Source organism: Theropithecus gelada, chromosome 1 (assembly GCF_003255815.1).
Source record: "Theropithecus gelada isolate Dixy chromosome 1, Tgel_1.0, whole genome shotgun sequence".
Lineage (NCBI taxonomy): Eukaryota > Metazoa > Chordata > Mammalia > Primates > Cercopithecidae > Theropithecus > Theropithecus gelada.
Window position 1 is genome coordinate 10,193,968 of NC_037668.1, and position 22,714 is coordinate 10,216,681.

The following is a 22,714-nucleotide window of genomic DNA, read 5'->3' on the forward strand; positions in this document are numbered from 1 at the left end:
ATGAAGATAGAATTACTTAATGGCGATGATTATATTACTTACAAGACTTACTTTGTTTAGAAACATTCTTTCAAGTTGATCTTTTGTAAAAATTACTATAACATGAATTAGTTTAAAAATACTGATATAAAATTAATTTTTGTAGGTCATTCCTTCCAATTAACTAATGTCTAAAAATGGAAATGATTTTAAGTTGTAAAAATTCCTATTTCTTCTTCTTTCCTATTTCACTCATCATTCAGTATTTCAATAAATACCAATTTCTTTTGAAGACAACAAAAAGTTTTATTTAAGGGCCTTCAGAATTATTTATGAAGGAAGAGCCTAAAATGTATTTGGAAAATGCAATATATAGAGAAATTGATTGCCACAAAAACTGAAAATTATGAGGAGAGAGCAAATACTTCATGAAAGTGGCAGAAGCAGCTATTTTTTCACGGTATTTTGTCTTGAAACATTTAATATTGAAATAATAGTAAGACGACGGGTATACAAGGCATTTTCTCACCATAACCAGCTTGAGGAGATCAGCGGCATTGCCTCTCTCCTCCTCAGTTCTGGAATCTTTAACCATCATTTCCTGCAGCTCATCTTCTTTCTTCAGAATATGGTTTATGTAATCCTAAATCAGCAGAATAAAATAAACAGACAAAAACTAGGAATTAGGTAGAGAGAGATACAAAAATGGTCATCAACTTGAAATATTACAAAAAATGAAGAATATATAGGTTTACAATGCTCAAGAACTGTTTACTAGTCAAACAATCTGAAAAGACTTTTTCTTAATATGTCAACAGGAAAAACCTGAAAAGTGCAAAAGCACAGCTTTAAGGGCCACAGGATAGAACTGCATGGGGGCCTCAGAGAGGCCCTGTTTCTACCTCTGCACTTAAGTGTCTTCATCAATAAAATGGACAGAGTTGGGTTAGATAACGTCTAGCATCCTTTCAGGTATAGTTTTTTTATTTTATCTGTAAATGGAATTTGCCTAGTTCATGTCTTTGCTTCCAAGAGACATGTACTTTATTTTTTTCATAAGTATTTGATCCATTTCCATAACTAATAATACCCTGCTCTGTGCCAGGTGCTAGGCATATAACCATAAACAAAACACATACAATCCCTGTACTGAGGGAGTAAACAAACTTGAGATGTTACAGACATGATCATACAATTAACTATATATTTACAAATTCTTAGACCACTTCCAAAGCCTTTTCCTCCATGGACAAGTATATTAATATGTGGTTCTGTCTTTATCCAGTGGTCACTATATCAGTTTTCTATATAGTGACAAAGATGGAGGGCTCTATATAGAAATCACTTACAAAAAAATCTTACTTTTTCAATGTCTTTGGGCTTCTTAATAATTTCTACACCTTATGGGAACCATTAAATATTTTCTACTTCTCAACCTTCTACTCTGAAAGACTGACATCCTTGTGTTGCACTAGATAAATATTGGTAGAATTATGTAATTTCAGGTTTCTTAGGAAACCAAGAGCAACGATTGCTCTGTTTCTGATTCTTTTGGGTCAGGTTACTTAGATTCCATTACCTTAAGGGAAACCTGCAGCCTCAGTTTCACCTCATTCTTTATGATCTCATGCTGAATGAACTGGCGCATCTGTAGCACACTGGGGCTCTTGAGTATGGCACGTGGGGCACTCACTAGCTGTTTGGAATCAATGCAAAGGCCTTTCCAAATCTGAGTGCCAAACGGAGGTCCTGGAGTTTTTTTCTGTTAACAAAACAAAGCAATAAAACCACCAAAGAAATCAGAATGTTCTCACATTCAGATTTTTTAAGTGTTAATTTATTATGTAGATATCATAATAACCTTTCAGGGACACAGGCGTGAAGAAAATCCTTAACCTCAAAAAGTTCTGCAAATATAAGGAAAATCAATAACAGAACTGGGCATGCTTTCCTCTTTATTTATGTTACCAAGATACTGGATATTTAAAAATCCTGTTGCATGGTGTCCTGGGTAGGATGTAGAAGAATGCTAAGCAATGTAATAACAGCCTAGCTTATGACAAATGGATGTGGCTATTTCTTAGTACCCACAAGTAGACGAAGACATTTGGCACTGAGCAGTCTTTCACTTTCAGGTTCTGTGTTCATTTTGACCTAGAAAGATTCTTTGCAAGAGAAGTAATTCCACAGATCTGGGCCGTCTTTGAGCTTACGCTAGATTAAGCATGCCTCCAGAGTCTGAGGATCTCTGGGGCAGAAAAAGCTACCTGAGAGTAAACTCACACTATATGTTATACTTGTGATTGATTTTCAGGAATGGTGTGCTTTGCTGCCCTACTATGTCCTCAAGTGTGCTGGATGTGCTTCATTTCAAAAGGCCTGGACAGTGACAGCCACTTAGGGGCTTTGCAGGCCTGTGCCACTCCTACCAGATGTAGAAGGTCAGAGCATAAGAGTTTCAGAGAATGAGAATAAACTTTCTTCAATAATCTTAGACGTGGCATACCCTTTGTCGTCATGTAGTACTCACAATTTGGACATAGCCTCAGTGTGCCATTTGGTGTGACCTCCTCATTTTCAGAGAAGGAAATGGAGACCCAGTGTGACTTGTCCAAGATCCCACATTAATAAGGGGTAGAATTGGGATCAGAATTCAAGTCACCTTCATCTTACCATGTTGACTACAGTCACCAAATTTAACCACAGGGCTAGGAAGTCACTGTAATCTTAAATGTTCATCATCTGTGTTTGCTATTACAAGATTTAGTGTAGGACAGCAAAAATGATCACAATCAAAAACATTATCTCAATTATCAATCTCTGATCATACTATCAATAGCTTCACTGATTTAATTATTTAACACCTGACCATATGTTGGACATGTGCCATAAATTGCTTATAAAATGAAATGGTAAATTATGCAAGGTGCAGAACTTCATTGATTCTTACCCAAGATATTTTATTCTTAAAAAAATTTAGGTGGAGCTTCTCTTAACTGACATAATTACAATGTTTACTTTCTAACATTGCAATATGCGTATAATCCTTCATATTATTCTTAGACGGTCAGTTTGGGGATTTTTAATATATGAAGAAAAAAAGGGAGAGTAAAAGACCCAAAACTGTGTGTTAAAATGAACAAATAAGAAATGATAGAAGGAAATATTTCTGTATGATATAATATCAGTAATTCCATGACAGAGGTGTAACCTGGCTTACTCAGAAAGAATGTTTTAATATTATAGGAAGATGTGCAAGCCTACAATACAGGATAAAAGAAATAAAACTGAAATTAGCTAGCCAGGAGTATTCCTCTAAAATGTTGGAATACTCAGAGTATTCCTCTAACATCTACAAATGTTAGAATCTTCAAATATAAAACTCCTTGAGCACATTAACAATTTACATAAGAATGAAAATATATGAATATATGGGAGGAGACCTAAGACTCTGGTCCACTGCCCTTGGATGGATGTACACACTAATAAAATGACTTTTTAGAAGAAATTATATACCTCAACTGAGGGAAATGTTTCCCATGACCTTGACCGGAGATTAGGAGGGACAATTGTATCTTCCTTTTTTATTAACCATGGTGATGCTTCATGGAAAGGGCGAAGGACTGTGATGGTCAGGGTGCCTGGTTCAAAGAAAGTTGTCAGAAGACCATTACCCATTGAAAGTACTCAGAGAAAATGAAAATGCATTCACTAAATTCAACAAGTTCTTTTTGAATAGCCTTAGACACAAAAGATTAATGAGACACAATGACTATACTTAGGAACCTTACAAACAAATAAGAAGGATGAAGCTTTCAGTCACTGTGACACCTATAGACTGGATTTAGATCACCTGAAAGTATTCATTGACACCTCACTGTCCCTCACCAACCACATACAAGTTCTGTCAGTTCTCCCAATAAACTTGAGTCCACCTTTTTCTCTCTCTGTGAAACCTACTTGATGTGCCTTAAAAAGATCCTGCTCTAGACTATAGCAACAACTGACTTTGCCACCTATATATACTCTGTGAGTGAACCTTCCCTTGCAGTCAGGGTGACTGATTATGTTAGTCCATGATGAAAACTCTTTTTTGCCTTCACATTGCTTGTGAGGTAAAAGATGGCCCTTAACATTCTTTTGCCCCTACCTCAACTTGTACTGTTCTTCCCCTCTGTGCTTCGGCTACTTTGGCCTTTCCCCCAACCCATGTTTTCCAATGCTTTATGCTTTCTCTTTTATGTTTTCTTTTCCAAGAAAGCTCTCTCTCTTACCTTAATTAACCACTACCTACCTACCCACTAGCTTTTGGCTCAGGTGTCTTCAGGGAAGCCTTCTAGACTATGTCAGTTTCTTCTGTTAGATTCTCTCAGACCTATGTTATTTTCCTTCATAGGCCTTATCCCAACTTATAATCATACAGTTGTGTGACTTTATAATTAACAGCTATCTCTCCCAGTAACCTACAAGCTCCATTGAAACAGGGTCCATGCCTGTTTCAGTTCACCATTGTATTCCTAACACCCAGCCAGTGTTTAGTACATGGTGGTTTGCCAAGTAGAGGCTAATTAAATGACTAACAAACCAATGTGAGATGAATTCTTATTCTCTCACAGTTCCATACATGCACCACACTGACTGGGGGTTAGTCAGAGTCCCCCATGTTCCATATTCACAAAGAGCAAGGTGTATTAATGTCATGCACATGTGCATTGATACACTAAAAGTTTTAAGGGCACAGAAATGCAGGCATATTTATAAATGCACACAAAATGTATCCCAAAACACAAAGATGAAAACACACACACACACACACACACATAAACCTAGGCACAGCACATAGGTTTTGTATGCAGATAATATATAGGCTTATATCTATATTTAGATACACATATTACATATATTGGATGGTTCTTACTTAATGCGATACGTATCTCTAACCTCTGGCAACACACCAATTTCCCTGAAGTTGAGGAAAACAACATAAGTACCCAATGAATATAGCTTATATAACTTACCAGGTATTTCAGGTTGGCATTATAACTCATACATCAATTTCATCAAAGCAACATCTTCAAAATGACAAAAAATGAATTTACAAGAGATATCTCACTGTTCTTTGTTTTTTCTTACCAAGATGAAATGAACTCATAAATCAGAACTTTGGTACATACCTGAACACAGATACAAATCTGCTGATAGGAGAAGAGGGATACATACTCAGCTTACGCAGATTGGTGCTCAGATACATCTTGATATATACCTAAATTCAAGTAGCTATATAAGCTATAAGTCATAGCAACTTATTTCTGCTCTACTTTCCAAAGCAGAGCAGTAAAGTGAGCAAAGTGGAAAAGTAAGATGACATGAAGACATACTGGATAGTAAGGAGAATGAGAATTGGCGAAGAGACACAGTGCATTCCACACAGTATGGGTCCTCTACCTGGCTGTTCCTGCACTGGCTCTTGGAGAACAACAGTATTTGGTTCTTTATATGCCAAAGATAGATATTCTTCTATGTCACTGTCTCGAAGAAGTTCCATTCCTGATCCATCAGCATACATAACGAAAAACCTATTTGAAGAAATAAAAATATAATCACTTCAAGTATTCAGTTAAAATGCTCCTTGAGCTTAGAATTAAAAGTAAAATTATAGTATTATTATTTTACCTGGGGACATGTTCACCATAGATTTGCTGATGATTCTTTTCAAGGTGCATAGAGGATAGACTATCATAGCCCTCAGGTTTTTCATTTAAATCATCTTCCAATTTTTTTTCAGGTAATATAGTTGATATGCTACCATCAGCCATGACCTAAGGCATAAAGTATGTAAGCAACTAAAAGAAAAGAAAGTCATAATGCTTATATTTCCACTGATCCAATTTGAGAAAACAGATGGTTTGGTGGGTTTATTCAGAAAATTGGAGATGTTTATTTGCAAGGTATTGTTTACTAAGTAGAGACTGCATTAATAAAAGTAAAAACCTAGCAGGATAACTCTACTTATAAACGACACGTAAAACAGGAACACAGACTGAAACATATTCAGAATGAAGTGAATAGGATGGGGAGGATACTCAAAACCTCATACTATGAAGATAGGTTCAAGGAATTGGGAATTTAAACATGGAGGAATGGGTACTCATGCAATAGCTGTCTTGAATTATTTGGAAGGACCTTAGCATGGAAGGGGCTTATACTCTGGGATTTCAAACACAGAATTGCGGCTCATGGGTAGAAAACTTAGGGGAACAGATTTAGTATGAATATGAGAAAAAATGTTCTAGTCCTTTATTACTGTCTAAATATGCCTTGAGTCTCTCCAGAAAGGGGTGTGATTCATGCTGCAAGACCACTGAGGCGGATGCCCAAGAGGAGTATCAATGCCCAGAAAAATGCTTGGCCTAGAGGGTTTTGAGCTTTAAATTTCTACTTCAATTTGTCATAAATTGAAATTTGTCAGTTTCAACTCATGCTGTGAAGAGTTTCAGTTACTTAGCAAAGAAAAAATAAGCTGGATCAGGGCTTATCTACATATCAAAACAACGTTAGGAATTCTGTTGTATAACTCCAAATTTAAAAAATAACTTCATACCTATTAGTTGATAGACAAAATTTCACTGTTGAATTAGAAATTTAAAAAAAAAAAAGATAAATGCCTAGAGCAATAGTTGGCAAATCTTTTTTGTCACAGGCACGACAGTAAATATTTTAGAGTTTGAATTTGCAGGCCATACATTCTCTGTTGCAACTACTCAACTCTGCCATTATTACGTAAAGCAGCCATAGATAGACACTATGTAAACAAATGAGCATGACTGTGTTCCAATAACACTTTATAAAACGACATTGAAATTTGTATTTCCTATAATTTTGCTGTGTCTTCTTTTGTTTTTTCAAAAACCATTTAAGCATATATGAAACCATTTTTAGTTCACGGGCTATAGATAAACAAGTGGCCATTGTCTGCCAGTTCCTGACCTAGAGGTGAGGGGATAGTCGTGGTGTTGAAAGACAAAGAAGCAAACATTTTCTCACATTCTGTAGGTTGTCTGTTTAGTCTGTTGATAATTTCTTTTGCTGTACAGAAGCTTTTTAGTTTAATTAGGTCCCATTTGTCAATTTTTGCTTTTGTTGCAATTGCTTTTGGTGTCTTTGACATGAAATATTTGCCAGGGTCTGTGATCAGAAGGGTATTTTCTGGGTTTTCTTCAAGGGTTTTTGTAGTTTAGGTTTTACATGTAAGTCTTGAGACAATTACTGTATATGGAAGGAGTCTAGTTTCAACCTTCTGCATATAGCCAGCCATTTATCCCAGTACCATTTATTGACTAGGGAGTCCTTTCCTTATTGCTTGCTTTTGTTGGTTTTGTTGAAGATGATTGTAGGTATGCAACTTTATTTCTGGGCTCTCTATTCAGTTCCATTGGTCTATGTGTCTGTTTTAGTACTGGTATCATGCTATTTTGGTTATTGTAGCCCTGTAGTATAGCTGAAGTTGGATAATGTGATGCCTCAATCTTTGTTCCTTTTGCTTAGGATTGCTTTGGCTATTTGGGCTCCTTTTTTTGGTTCCATGTGAATTTTAGAACAGCTTTTTCTAATTCTGTGAAGAATGTCATTGCTACGTTGATAGGAATAGCCTTGAATCTGTAAATCGCTTCGGGCAGTATGGCCATTTTAATAATATTGATTTTTCCTATCCATGATCATGGAATGTTTTCCCATTTGGTTGTGTCATCTCTGATATCTCTTATCAATGTTTTGTAATTCTCAGTGTAGAGACCTTCCACCTCCCTGGTTAGCTGTATTCTTAGGCATTTTATTTTTTGGTGGCTATTATGAATAGGATTATTTTCTTTTTTATTATTATTATACTTTAAGTTCGAGGGTACATGTGCACAATGTGCAGTTTGATACATAGGTATACATGTGCCATGTTGGTTTACTGCACCCATCAACTCGTCATTTACATTAGGTATTTCTCCTAATGCTCTCCATCCCCCAGGCCCCCACCCCCTGACAGGCCCTGGGGTGTGATGTTGCCTGCCCTGTGTCCAAGTGTTCTCATTGTTCAATTCCCACCTATGAGTGAGAACATGTGGTGTTTGGTTTTCTGTCCTTGTGACAGTTTGCTGAGAATGATGGTTTCCAGTTTCATCCATGTCCCTACAAAGGACATGAACTCATCCTTTTTTATGGCTGCATAGTATTCCACAGTGTATATGTGCCACATTTTCTTAATCCAGTCTATCCTTGATGGACATTTGGGTTAGTTCCAAGGCTTTGCTATTGTGAATAGTGCAGCAGTAAACATATGTGTGCATGTGTCTTTATAGTAGCATGATTTATAATCCTTTGGGTATATACCTAGTACTGGTATGGCTGGGTCAAATGGTATTTCTAGTTCTAGATCCTTTAGGGATTGCCACACTATCTTCCACAGTGGTTGAACTAATTTACACTCCCACCAACAGTGTAAAAGTGTTCCAATTTTTCCACATCCTCTCCAGCATCTGTTGTTTCCTGACTTTTTAATGATTGCCATTCTAACTGGCATGAGATTGTATCTCACTGTGGTTTTGATTTGCATTTCTCTGATGACCAGTGATGATGAGCATTTTTTCATGTGTCTATTGGCTGCATATATGTCTTCTTTTGAGAAGTGTCTGTTCATATCCTTTGCCCACTTTTTGATGGGGTTATCTTTTTCTTGTAAATTTGTTTAAGTTCCTTGTAGATTATGGATATTAGCCCTTTGTCAGATGGGTAGATTGCAAAAATTTTCTCCCATTCTGTAGGTTGCCTGTTCACTCTGATGGTAGTTTCTTTTGCTGTGCAGAAGCTCTTTAGTTTAATTAGATCCCACTTGTCTATTTTGGCTTTTGTTGCCATTGCTTTTGGTGTTTTAGTCATGAAGTCCTTGCCCATGCCTATGTCCTGAATGGTATTGCCTAGGTTTTCTTCTAGGGTTTTTATGGTTTTAGGTCTAACATTTAAGTCTATAATCCATCTTGAATTAATTTTTGTATAAGATGTAAGGAAGGGATCCAGTTTCAGCTTTCTACATATGGCTAGCCAGTTTTCCCAGCACCATTTATTAAATAGGGAATCCTTTCTCCATTTCTTGTTTTGGTCAGGTTTGTCAAAGATCAGATGATTATAGATGTGTGGTGTTACTTCTGAGGCCTCCGTTCTGTTCCATTGATCTATATCTCTGTTTTGGTACCAGTACCATGCTGTTTTGGTGACTGTAGCCTTGTAGTATAGTTTGAAGTTAGGCAGCATGATGCCTCCAGCTTTGTTCTTTTTGCTTAGGATTGTCTTGGCAATGTGGGCTCTTTTTTTGTTCCATATGAACTTTAAAGTAGTTTTTTCCAATTCTGTAAAGAAAGTCATTGATAGTTTGATGGGGATGGCACTGAATCTATAAATTTCTTTGGGCAGCTTGCCCATTTTCATGATATTGATTCTTCCTATCCATGAGCAAGGAATGTTCTTCCATTTGTTTGTGTCCTCTTTTATTTTGTTGAGCAGTGGTTTGTAGTTCTCCGTGAAGAAGTCCTTCACATCCCTTGTAAGTTGGATTCCTAGGTATTTTATTCTTTTTGTAGCAATTGTGAATGGGAGTTCACTCACGTTTGGCTCTCTGTCTGTTATTGGTGTATAGGAATGCTTGTGATTTTTGCATATTGATTTTGTATCCTGAGACTTTGCTGAAGTTGCTTATCACCTTAAGGAGATTTTGGGCTGAGACGATGGGGTTTTCTAAATATACAATCATGTCATCTGCAAACAGGGACAATTTGACTTCCTCTTTCCCTAATTGAATACCCTTTATTTCTTTCTCTTGCCTGATTGCTCTGGTCAGAACTTCCAACACTATGTTGAATAGGAGTGGTGACAGAGGGCATCCTTGTCTTGTGCCAGTTTTCAAAGGGAACACTTACAGTTTTTACTCATTCAGTATGATATTGACTGTGAGTTTGTCATAAATAGCTCTTATTATTTTGAGATACGTTCCATCAATACCTAGTTTATTGAGAGTTTTTAGCATGAAGGGCTGTTGAATTTAGTTGAAGGCCTTTTCTGCATCTATTGAGATAATCATGTGGTTTTTGTTGTTGGTTCTGTTTATGCGATGGATTGTGTTTAACGATTTGCATATGTTGAACCAGCCTTGCATCCCAGGGATGAAGCCGACCTGAACATGGTGGATAAAGTTTTGATGTGCAATTGGATTCGGTTTGCCAGTATTTTATTGAGCATTTTTGCATCGATGTTCATCAGAGATAGTGGTCTAAAATTCCCTTTTTTTGTTGTGTCTCTGCCAGGCTTTGGTATCAGGATAATGTTGGCCTCATAAAATGAGTTAGGGAGGATTCCCTCTTTTTCTATTGATCGGAATAGTTTCAGAAGGAATGGTACCAGCTCCTCTTTGTACCTGTGGTAGAATTCGGCTGTGAATTCATCTGGTCCTGGACGTTTTCTGGCTGGTAGGCTATTAATTATTGCCTCAATTTCAGAGCCTGCTATTGGTCTATTTAGAGATTCAGCTTCTTCCTGGTTTAGTCTTGGGAGGGTGTATGTGTCCAGGAATTTATCCATTTCTTCTAGGTTTTCTAGTTTATTTGCATAGAGGTGTTCATCGTATTCTCTGATGGTAGTTTGTATTTCTGTGGGGTCGGTGGTGATATCCTCTTTATCATTTTTTATTGCATCTATTTGATTCTTCTCTCTTCTTTATTAGTCTTGCTAGTGGTCTATCAATTTTGTTGATCTTTTCAGAAAACCAGCTCCTGGATTCATTGATTTTTTTAAGGGTTTTTTGTGTCTCTATCAACTCCAGTTCTGCTCTGATCTTAGTTATTTCTTGTCTTCTGCTACCTTTTGAATTTGTTTGCTCTTGCTTCTCCAGTTCTTTTAATTATGATGTTAAGGTGCTGATTTTAGATCTTTCCTGCTCTCTCTTATGAGCATTTAGTGCTACAAATTTCCCTCTACACACTGATTTAAATGTGTCCTAGAGATTCTGGTACATTGTATCTTTGTTCTCATTGGTTTCAAAGAACATCTTTATTTCTGTCTTAATTTCGTTATTTACCCAGTAGTCATTCAGGAACAAGTTGTTCAGTTTACATGTAGTTGTGTGGTTTTGAGGAGTTTCTTAATCCTGAGTTCTAATTTGATTGCACTGTGGTCTGAGAGACAGTTTGTTGTGATTTCTGTTCTTTTACATTTGCTGAGGAGTGCTTTACTTCCAAGTACGTGGTCAATTTTAGAATAAGTGTGATGTGATGCTGAGAAGAATGTATATTCTGTTGATTTGGGGCAGAGAGTTCTGTAGATGTCTATTAGTTCTGCTTGGTGCAGAGCTGAGTTCAAGTCCTGGATATCCTTGTTAACCTTCTGTCTCATTGATCTGTCTAATATTGACAGTGGGGTGTTAAAGTCCCCCGTTGTTACTGTGTGGGAGTCTAAGTCTCTTTGTAGATCTCTAAAGACTTGCTTTATGAATCTGGGTGCTCCTGTATTGGGTGCATATATATTTAGAATAGTTAGTTCTTCTTGTTGAATTGATCCCTTCACAATTATATAATGGCCTTCTTTGTCTCTTTTGATCTTTGTTGGTTTAAAGTCTGTTTTATCAGAGACTAGGATTGCAGCCCCAGCTTTTTTTTTTTTTTTGCTTTCCATTTGCTTGGTAGATCTTCCTCCATCCCTTTATTTTGAGCCTATGTGTGTCTTTGCACGTGAGGTGCGTCTCCTGAATACAGCACACTGATGGGTCTTGACTCTTTATCCAATTTGCCAGTCTATTGGGGCATTTAGCCCATTTACATTTAAGGTTAATATTGTTATGTCTGAATTTGATCCTGTCATTATGATGTTAGCTGGTTATTTTGCCCATTAATTGATGCAGTTGCTTCATAGCATCGATGGTCTTTACAATTTGGCATATTTTTGCAGTGGTTGGTACTGGTTGTGTCTTTCCATGTTTAGTGCTTCCTTTAGGAGCTCTTGTAAGGCAGGCCTGGTGGTGACAAAATCTCTCAGCATTTCCTTGTTTGTAAAGGATTTTATTTCTCCTTCACTTATGAAGCTTAGTTTGGCTGGATATGAAATTCTGGATTGAAAATTCTTTTCTTTCAGAATGTTGAAAATTGGGCCCCATTCTCTTCTGGCTTGCAGGCTTTCTGCCAAGAGATCTGCTGTTATTCTGATAGGCTTCCCTTTGTGGGCAACTCGACCTTTCTCTCTGACTGCCATTAACATTTTTTCCTTTATTTCAACCTTGGTGAATTTGACACTTACGTGTCTTGGGGATGCTCTTCTCAAGGAGTATCTTTGTGGTGTTCTCTGTATTTCCTGAATTTGAATGTTGGCCTGCCTTGCTAGGTTGGGGAAGTTCCCCTGGATAATATCCTGAAGAGTGTTTTCCAACTTGGTTCCATTCTCCCCATCACTTCCAGGTACACCAATCAAACATAGATTTCATCTTTTTCACATAGTCCCATATTTTGTGGAGGCTTTGCTTCTTTTTACTCTTTTTTCTCTAAACTTCTTTTCTTGCTTTATTTCATTAATTTGATTTTCAATCACTTATACCCTTTCTTCCACTTGATCAAATCAGCTATTGAAGCTTGTGCATGTGTCACGAAGTTCTCATGCCATAGTTTTCAGCTCCAGGAGGTCATTTAATGTCTTCTCTCCACCGTTTATTCTAGTTAGCCACTCGTCTAACCTTTTTTAAGGTATTCAGGTACCTTGCGATGGGTTCAAACATGTTCCTTTAGCTCAGAGAAGTTTGTTATTACTGACCTTCTGAAGTCTACTTCTGTCAACTCAGCAAAGTCATCCTCCATCCAGCTTTGTTCTGTTGCTGGCAAGGAGCTGTGATCCTTTGGAGGAGAAGAAGTACTCTGATTTTTAGAATTTTCAGCTTTTCTGCTCTGTTTTCTCCCCATCTTTGTGGTTTTATCTACCTTTGGTCTTTGATGTTGGTGAGCTACAGATGGGGTTTTGGTGTGGATGTCCTTTTTGTTGATGCTGATGCTATTCCTTTCTGTTTGTTAGTTTTCCTTCTAACAGTCAGGTCCCTCAGCTGCAGGTCTGCTGGAGTTTGCTGGAGGTCCACTCCAGACCTTGTTTGCCTGGGTATCACCAGTGGAGGCTGCAGAACACAAACATTGCTGCCTGATCCTTCCTCTGGAAGCTTCATCCCAGAGAGGCACCTGCCTATATAAGGAGTCTGTCAGTCCTGTTGGGAGGTGTCTCCTAGTTAGGCTACACAGGGTTAGGGACCCACTTGAGGAGGCAGTCTGTCCATCCTCAGAGCTCAAACGCTGTGTTAGGAGAACCACTGCTCTCTTCAGAGCTGTCAGACAGGGATGTTTAAGTCTGCAGAAGTTGTCTGCTGCCTTTCGTTCAGCTAAGCCCTGCCCATAGAGGTGGAGTCTAGAGGCAGTAGGCCTTGCTGAGCTGTGGTGGACTTTGCCCAGTTCAAGCTTCCTGGTTGCTTTGTTTACTTACTCAAGCCTCAGCAATGGCGGATGCCCCTTCCCCAGCCAGGCTGCTGCCTCGCAGTTCCATCTCAGGCTGCTGTGCTAGCAGTGAGCAAGGCTCCGTGGGCCATGGGACCCACTGAGCCAGGCATGGGAGAGAATCTCCTTGTCTGCCGGATGCTAAGACCATTGGAAAAGCATAATATTTGGGCTAAGGTGTCCCGTTTTTACAGGTACAGTCTGTCAAGGCTTCCCTTGGCTAGGAAAGGGAAATCTCTCAACCCCTCGTGCTTCCCGGGTGAGGCGATGCCCTGCCCTGCTTCATCTCGCCCTGTGTGGGCTGCACCCACTGTCCAACCAGTCTCAGTGAGATGAACCAGGTACTTCAGTTGGAAATGCAGAAATCACCCATCTTCTGCGTCGATCATGCTGGGTGCTGCAGACTGGAGCTCTTCCTATTCGGCCATCTTCAGGATTGTGTTCTTGATTTGGCACTCAGCTTGGATGTTGGTCCACTTCCCCACTTTCAACCGTACTATATCCTTCTTACCATGGACTCTGTGACTACTCAAAGAAACTTGCTTGCTGTCTTGTGTTTGCTCTGACTTCAACTTGGATAAGGACCATTGCCACATTCTTTATGTTGGCATTATTTTCAGATGTCTGCTACTGTTTCTTCCTTTCTGTTCTAATTATTCATTTAGCCTTAACATTTCTGTCCCACCAATTATTTGGCTTGCCATCCCCCATGAAAGTACACTTAAGAATCAAAGGAAAAGTATTGACATTCATTACTGCTTGCCCAAAGTATTGGCAGTAAGTGGATAATTAATCCCAAGGCAACTAAGGTAAAAATCTACATGGAAGCTTTGTAGTGTGAAATATCTCAAAAGCAAAGCCACAGGCTCTCTCTCCACACGAAAAGTGCACTTTACCTGAAAAGTGTTTCCCTCAGGATCCAGAACCTCACAGATAACCTCTGAAGTATGTCTCATGATGTACCTGCCAGCTCTCGGCTGTTCACACTTTTGAAAAGGATAGTATATATTACTGCTTGATTCATGGCAGTACATAGCTGAACAATCCTTGTCAATATAAAGAGAGCCTGTGTTTGGAGGTAACACCTGAAAGGGTAACGGAAGGACACAAATTATTAAAATTTTCTAGCTTAATATGTGGGACTTGGAAAACCACTTTAGGAAAAAGAATATCCATAGATCCTAGTCACAAACTGTTTGCAGGAAGAAAACATTATCCAAGGGAGGACATGAGGTTTGGGAAGGGCTACTTGATAAGGAGGCAAACTGAATAGTTATGATATCATTTCTCCTGTATCCTCACATCTTATCTGCTCACTTTAATATCTCTTCTAAGTAATTGTCCTATGCCCCCTTATTTCCAATATTTAATAAGCTGAGGTTAAATACATGTTTGGCCCTATTCATTCCATTCTAAATGTTTGGAGTGGTTTGTGATCTTGGACAAGAAGCATCTCTGAAAGGGTCAAAAAATGTGGGATAAGTGCTCTTAGAAACTCATCTCTCCTCTCTCCTCTGGTGGCTGACACAGTCCTTAAGTAATAGACTTCATGTAATGAATTCTGCTTCAAACAGATCTTTTTCTGAAACAGAATTTACATATCATAGATTTACCCTTTTAAAGTGTATAATTCAGTGGTTTTTAGTATATTCAAAAGTGTGTGAAGCCATTATCACTAATTCCACAACACTTTTATCATCCCCCAAAGGAACCTGATCGTGTTAGAAATCATTCTGGATCACTAGGCCTTAGGCCCTGGCAACCACTAATCTTCTGTCTATGGATGAACCTATTCTAGATACTTCATTTAAATGGAAGCATGTACTCTGTGGCCTTTTGTGTCTGGCTTCTTTCAGTTAGCGTAATGTTTTCAAGGTTCACTCATGTTGTAGTACACAGTACTTTATTCCATTTTATGGATAAGTAATATTCCATTGTATGGCTATATCACATTTTCTTTATTCACTTATGAGTTGGCATGCATTTGGGTTGTTTTCAGTTTTGCTATTACTAAAAACGTTGCTGTAAATATTGTTTACAAGTTTTTGTGCAGATGTATGGTTTCTCTTGGATAGGAGTGGAATTTCTGGGTCACATGACAACTAAGTTTACCTTTTGAGGAAGTGTCAAGCTGTTTTCCAAAGTGACTATACCATTTTCCAAGTGACTTACCACTTTCCAAAGTGACTTACACCATCAGCAATTTACAAGGGTTCTAATTTCTCCATACCCTTGCTATCACTTGCCATTATCTGTCTTTTTAATTACAGTTTTCTAGTGGGTGTGAAGTGCAATCTCATTGCAGTTTGAGCTGTAGCTCCCTCACAACTAGTGATGTTGAGCACCTTTCCTTGGCTTATTTGCCATTTGTGTATCTTCTTTGGGGAAATTCAAATCCTTTGCTCATTTTGAGGTTGGTTATTGTCTTTTTATTCTTGAGTTGTGAGAGTTCTAAGTTGTAGGGTACTCTGTACCCAAGACCATTATCAGTTATATGATTTTCAAATAACATCTTCTATTCTGTAGTTTATCTTTTCACGTTCTTGGTGGTGTTCTTTGAATCACAAACTTTTTTTTTTTATTTTGGTAACACTTGTATGTTTGGTATCATATCTAAGAAACTATTGCCTAATCAAAAACATGAAAATTTATATCTATGTTTTCTTTCATCTCTCACTTCCAGCACCTTCCTTGCCCCATAATAATCTACACTGGATAAAGAGGGGGAAGGATAACATTGTCAGAAGAGATGAGAGGGACAAACTGACTTCAGCAACTTTCACAGTAACAAATATTTATCAGTGAGATCTTTGTCCATCATCTTCTAGCTTTTAGCTCTCAGTATCTAGTGACATTGTTTGCAATGTTTTTGCTGTAGTGTCCTTTCTCCAGCAAGTGAAAAGCTGAAGGCAAGTCCTTTTAAGGCTAAAGGAAGTGCAGGCTGACACTGGATGGTTGTGTTTAAAGGGGAAATGCAGAAAGGTAGGGAAAGGTGCTAACTGCTCCTCCTTGACCTTCCAAGGACAGAGCTTTGCTTCAGTTAGGAGAACTGCCCTCCCGGGACCACACACACCATGTGCTCCTCCTGTCCTGCTAGGACTTCGAGTAGAGTAGGGAGGACTGACTGGAGGTGGGAAAGATGGAGAGTGAGAATGAGGGTCGAGGTGGCAGGAGGTGAAGCTGGTCTGTTAGGCACAAGCCAAATCATCTAAGGGTTTCTAACACCCACAGTGCCTAGCACATAAGAAATCCTCAACAAACACATTTTGGTTTATAACCTTGGTCCAAAACTACCAAAGTTTTGCAAAACAAGCAGGGCAATGTTTTTCTGGCATGGGATGTAAAAAGGGATGAATAAATGAGTTTGAGAAGTATATTCTAAGATGTTAGTATTCTAAGAGAAAAGAAAGCAACAGCAATGTACATTGCAGGCATTTTAGAAGTGGGTTTTCTCAGCTAAATAGACACTCATCTTTGGTACTTCTCATTTTCCTTCTAGACCTACCTGGTATGTTCCCTGTGGCTTTGCAATAATAGTTGTTCCATCTCCAAAGGTGGCACAGCAGCTACTGTCCTCACAGTTGGTGATAACAGCGGCATAGCGTGAGCTTTCTACCCGCATACACTTCACCTGCCTGGTGACAGTCCGAGGACCTTCGGCTACAAGCAAATGCAAGGTAAGCAGATCTGATAGAGTGTAGACATTGCAAAACAGACCTCAGCCTATTGATTCTGCTGCTGTTTCCTGGCTGTCTGGATTCCCCATGGGAAAAACACAATTGTAAAGTCTAGAGCAAGTACTGAGAACTCCACAGGGTTGGAGTGAGGCCTGCTGTTCTTGTCAATTCAGAATAATTCCTCTGGAAAAAATCTTCTTACTTAATTTAGTATGCTATCTTAATTTCACTATTTATTTGTAGGAGCTGAGAACATCTGATTTTTCAACTTGAAAAATTGAAAAGCATAAAATAAAATTTAAGCACTCAGATATTCATCAATTAAAATTTATACTTTTTAATACATATGTAAAAGAAAAATCACAGATAAAATTGAAGTTTATCCTTATATCTGGGCTTATTTCTATCTTGAAATTCATTTTTACACTTTTATGTACACATACATCATGAACAATACATATGTGTGTGCTTTAAATGTATATAAGCTATATGTTACTCCATGTATTTATGTAATTACTGTACTATCATTCTACTCCTGCTTTTTTCATTTAACACAGTTTCAAGACCCCTAACCATCTTTATCTGTATCTATCTATACATATATGTGTGCATAGATATATTTATTTGTGTGTGTATGACTCCCTTTAACAGTCTTATAGTATTATTTTGCAGGAATGTACCATATTTTATTTTTCTATTCTGCCATTGATGGACATTTACATTTTCCCAAAATTTCAATATTATACTCAATGCTGCAAGTCGCTCCTCTGTACTTGTTTCCTTATGCAAATGTGTATGAGTGTCCCTCTCTCTATAAGCAGAAATAAAGTTATTGCATCATAATATGATATGTGGGTGGGGTGGGGAGATGTAGGTCAAAGCATATAAAGTTACAATTATGTAAGATGAATAAGTATAAGAATGTAATGTATAGCACAAAAACTATAGTCAATAACATTGTATTGTATAATTACAATTTTCCAAAAGTGTAGATTTTAGGTGCTCATAACACACACACACACACACACACACACACACACACAAGAAAACAGCTATATAAGGTAAGAGATATATTAATTTGCTTGACTTATTCCACTATGTATATAGATATCAAAATATCATGTTGTGCATCTTAAATATATCCAATAAAAAACACTGGCATTAAGGAAAGGGAACTCAGGGAATAACTTCTCATTAAAAATATTTCTTAAATTCAGGTTTGGAAGAGTGGAAGACTTTGAGTCTTAGAGTAGGTTCCTGTTAATTAGCAACTACAGTTTCCTTTTTTCTGATACCACCTTTCTGACAAAAGACATGCTCTGACTGAAAACCTATCTAAGGTCACCTATTTATGCAAATTAGATGCCTTGAGGATCAAAGGAAACATCTAAAGCTAGCACCTAGGACAGATGAATCATGGTTATTAGGTTTTAGTTGCCACCAATCAAAGACTATTACTCTCCATCAGCTAACTAGAGCTGTTATCACTCCCATCTCTGTTGAGATAATGATCACAATAAAAAGTCCTAATGCATCCTCATATTCATTGCAGTATTATTCACAATAACCAAGATTTGGAATCAGTCCACATGTTCATCAATGGGTGAATAAATAAAGAAAATGTAGTAAATACAGACAAGAGAATATTATTCAGTGTTAAAAAAAAAAAGAAATCTGTCATTTGCAACAATATGGATAAACCTGGAGGACATTATTTTAAGTAAAACAATCCAGGTACAGAAAGACAAACAGCACACTTATATGTAGACTCTAAAATAGTTGGACTCATACAAGTAGAGAGTAGAGTGGTAGTTACCAGCCATCGGGGTGAGGAGTTGGGGAGATGTTGGTCAAAGGATATAAAATTTCAGTTATATAAGAGGAATAAATTAAAGAGATATACTGTATAACATGGTGACTATAGTAAATAAAATTAATCATATTTTGAAAATTTCTAGGAGAGTAGATTTTAAGTATTCTCACAACTAAAAATGATAAGTACAAAGAACAAAGCTGGAGGCAACTGTGCTACTCAACTTCAAACTATACTGCAGGACTACAGTAACCAAAGTGGCATGGTACTGGTACCAAAGCAGCAAAACGGACACAGAGACCAACGGAACAGAATAGAGAGCCCAGAAATAAAGCCACACACCTACAATCAGCTGATCTTAAACAAATCAACAAAAACAAGCAATGAGGAAAGGACTCCCTATTCAATAAATGGTACTGAAATAAATGACTGGCCATATGCAGAAGATTGAAACTGCACCCCTTCCTTACATCATATAGAATAATTACCTAAAGATGAATTAAAGAATAAAATGTAAAACCCCAAATTATAAAAACTCTGAAAGACAACCTAGGCAATACCATTCTAGACATACGAACAGGCAAATATTTCATGAGAAAGATACCAAAAGCAATTGCAACAAAAGCAAAAATTGACAAGTGAGATCTAATTAAAACAAAGAACTTCTGCACAGCAAAAGAAACTATCAACAGACTAAACTGACAACCTAGAGAATGGGAGAAAATATATACAAACTATGTATCTGACAAAGGTTTAACATCCAGCATCCATAAGGAACTTAAACAAATTAACAAGCAAAAAACCAAACAACCCCATTCAAAAGTGGGCAAAAGACACGAACAGTTTTCAAAAGAAGACATAAAGGTGGCTAAAAATCATATGAAGAAAAGCTCAACATCACTGAACATTAGAGAAATGCAAATCAAAACCACAATGAGATACACTGTCACATCAGTCAGAATGGCAATTATTAAAAGGCCAAAAAGTAACAGATGCTGGCCAAGTTGCAGCAAAAAAAGGAATGCTTATACACTGCTGGTGGAAATTTAAATTAGTTCAGACACTGTGGAAGACAGTGTGGTGATTCTTCAAAGACCTGAATACAGAAGTACTATTCAACCCAGTAATCCCATTACTGGGTATATACCTAAAGGAACATAAATCATTTAACCGTAGAAACATATACACACGTATGTTCACTGTAGCACCATTCACAATAGCAAAGATATGGAATCAACCTAAATGCCCATCAATGGTAGAGTGGAGTAAGAAAATGGCATACATATACACCATGGAATACTATGCAGCCATAAAAACGAACACGATCACATCCTTTGCTGGAAAATGCTTGGAGCTGGAGGCCATTACCCTTAGCAAACTAACACAGGAAGAGAAAACCAAATACTGCTTCATCTTACTTATAAGTGGGAGCTAAATGATGAAAACACATGGACATATAGAGGGGTACAACAGATACTAGGGCCTACTGGAAGGTAGGAGGAGGGAGAGGATCAGAAAAAATAATTAATGGGTACTAGGTTTAATACCTGGGTGACAAAATAATCTGTACAGCAAACCCCGTTACATGAATTTACCTATATTACAAACCTGCACATGTACCCCTTAACTCAAAAGTTTTAAATAAATGAATACATAAATAAAACACACACACACACACACACACACACACACACACACACACAGTGAGGTGTTTTGGAGAAACTTTTGGCTGCTGGGTGCTGCTGGTCAAAAAATATTTCTAAAAAAGTAGATTTTAAGTTTTCTCACAACTAAAAATAAGTATCTGAGGGTAATGAATATGTTAATTAGTTTGATTGAGTCATTTTGCAATGTATACATATTTCAACACATCATATTATTTATTTTATATATCTACACACAATATTTGTCAATTGAAAGAATAAAATTAAATTTTAAAAAGCAAACAGCAAAATCAGTAATGATGACAGTAATAATACTAAATCCTTATAGACCCTGCTTTGGACTGCATGGGTTTTCTTTAGTTGACTAACTTTACCAAAAAATTATTTTTCTTATGTGTATGTTCAGCAGTCAGTGAGGATTCTATCTAACTTACGCTAAATAAAACGTACTTGTTTCTTGATCATCTGGCAGAATAATTTGATCTTCATAAACTTGATAAAAGGTTGTGATCCTGGTACCATCAGCATGATCCACTATCCGAGTCCCATCTTTCCTTTCAACTATGACAACTTTGTCTTCTCGAGTTGTCATAACCTGAACGTGAAAAGGCAGCACATAATCATTTGGCCACATGGTTAATCCCAAGTGTACTTATTTTTATCCATTGAATACAAAGATGGCACCATCAAAGTCCTAGTTATTTCTTTATAAGCAAAAGTTTTATCTCATCTACCTGATCTAACCTTCACAACAATCTTGGCAGGTACCCTCATTTTATAGATGAGGAAATTTAGGCTTAAAGAAGTTGAGAAGCTTGCTGAAAGTCATGCAACAAGTAAGTATCAGGGCATATTTGAGGAAACACTTAACATTTGGACTGGGTTAACCCAGGTCTGTCTGGGAAAATGCCCACAGGCCCTGTTTCCTTGGAAACTATGGAATAATGATAAATGTGGCATATTGTGGCTGCCTTGTGCGCTGTGAAACCCCTGCTCTGCAGAACTTCCCCAGATGGGGTGAACTGCAAGATGGCCTGCAAGTGTCGTGCTAACGTCATCAGAGCAGTACTTGAAGATTGGTGGGGGACAGAGGTTGTAGCCTCTCTGTGTCAAGTTGACCTGCACATGTGTCTGCTGCTCAGTGCCTGTGCATGCCTGTGAGCTTGAGGGGTATGAGAAGTGGTGTGCGTGTGTTGCTGCTCCTGAGCTCTGCACTGGGTTGACCATGGCTCTGTTGTGTTTGCTTCACAGTTCAGCTTTTACTTCTGCCCATTACTGCTTTCTCCCTCCTCCTTTCACATACATGTCTCTATTAAAATCTTGCACTCCGGACTTCACCTCAGCGTTTGCTTCTGGAAAGCTCAACCTGCAACTGCAGTACTGTAAATTGCATAATGCATATTGCAATCATTGGGCATTTTCTAAACTTATACTGTTCTAACTCTAAGGAACTTAATGTTTCACTGAGGTCTGGATGGATGTGAGAGTGAGTTTGCTAGTTATTTTCTGACTCCAGAGTCTATGGCTATTGGGAGCAGGTGATTATCACCTTCTTAGCTCTTAATGGTAGGCGGCAATCACTAAGAGAGAAATGAATGCTGATCATTATTTTAGGTTCTTATCATTGGCACTTTCAGCCAGGAGCATATACTGAGAAATACTGCTGTGTAATGTGATGGTTGAGAGCATGAGCTCTGGGATTAAGCTGCCTGAGTTTGAATCCTGACTCCACAAATGGCTGGGTAGACTTAGGGATGTTGCTTAACCTGTTTGTTGTCTGGTTTACTCATCCGCAAAATGGAGCCAACACTAGTATCTTCTTGGAAATCTTATGTGGGTTAAATGAGACGATGCTGGTAAAGTGTGTCACACTTGGCCATGATGTTTGTAATTATTGATATCAGTTTTTAATCTAGTAGAGATAGTTACATATTATGATTTAGAATTATTCAAACATTTCATAATGCCACATAAACAGTGACATTTTCTGGTCACCATAGGATAGGATAATCATTCTTAGTGGTGGCAATA

The 22,714-nt window shown here is 37.8% G+C and overlaps 1 protein-coding gene across 1 annotated transcript in view; it reads right to left on the reverse strand.

Annotated features, from left to right (window-relative positions):
• Positions 1-22,714, reverse strand: part of SPAG17 (sperm associated antigen 17) — a 232,641-nt gene that overhangs the window by 39,362 nt on the left and 170,565 nt on the right. Inside the window, exons 30-37 of the mRNA XM_025390599.1 lie at positions 21,134-21,278; positions 17,035-17,189; positions 14,426-14,614; positions 5,653-5,798; positions 5,425-5,555; positions 3,496-3,620; positions 1,559-1,741; positions 509-622 (exon numbers count right to left, since the gene is read on the reverse strand). Coding sequence (XP_025246384.1) covers positions 509-622; positions 1,559-1,741; positions 3,496-3,620; positions 5,425-5,555; positions 5,653-5,798; positions 14,426-14,614; positions 17,035-17,189; positions 21,134-21,278 — 1,188 coding nt within the window. The remainder of the gene's footprint in view (positions 1-508; positions 623-1,558; positions 1,742-3,495; positions 3,621-5,424; positions 5,556-5,652; positions 5,799-14,425; positions 14,615-17,034; positions 17,190-21,133; positions 21,279-22,714) is intronic.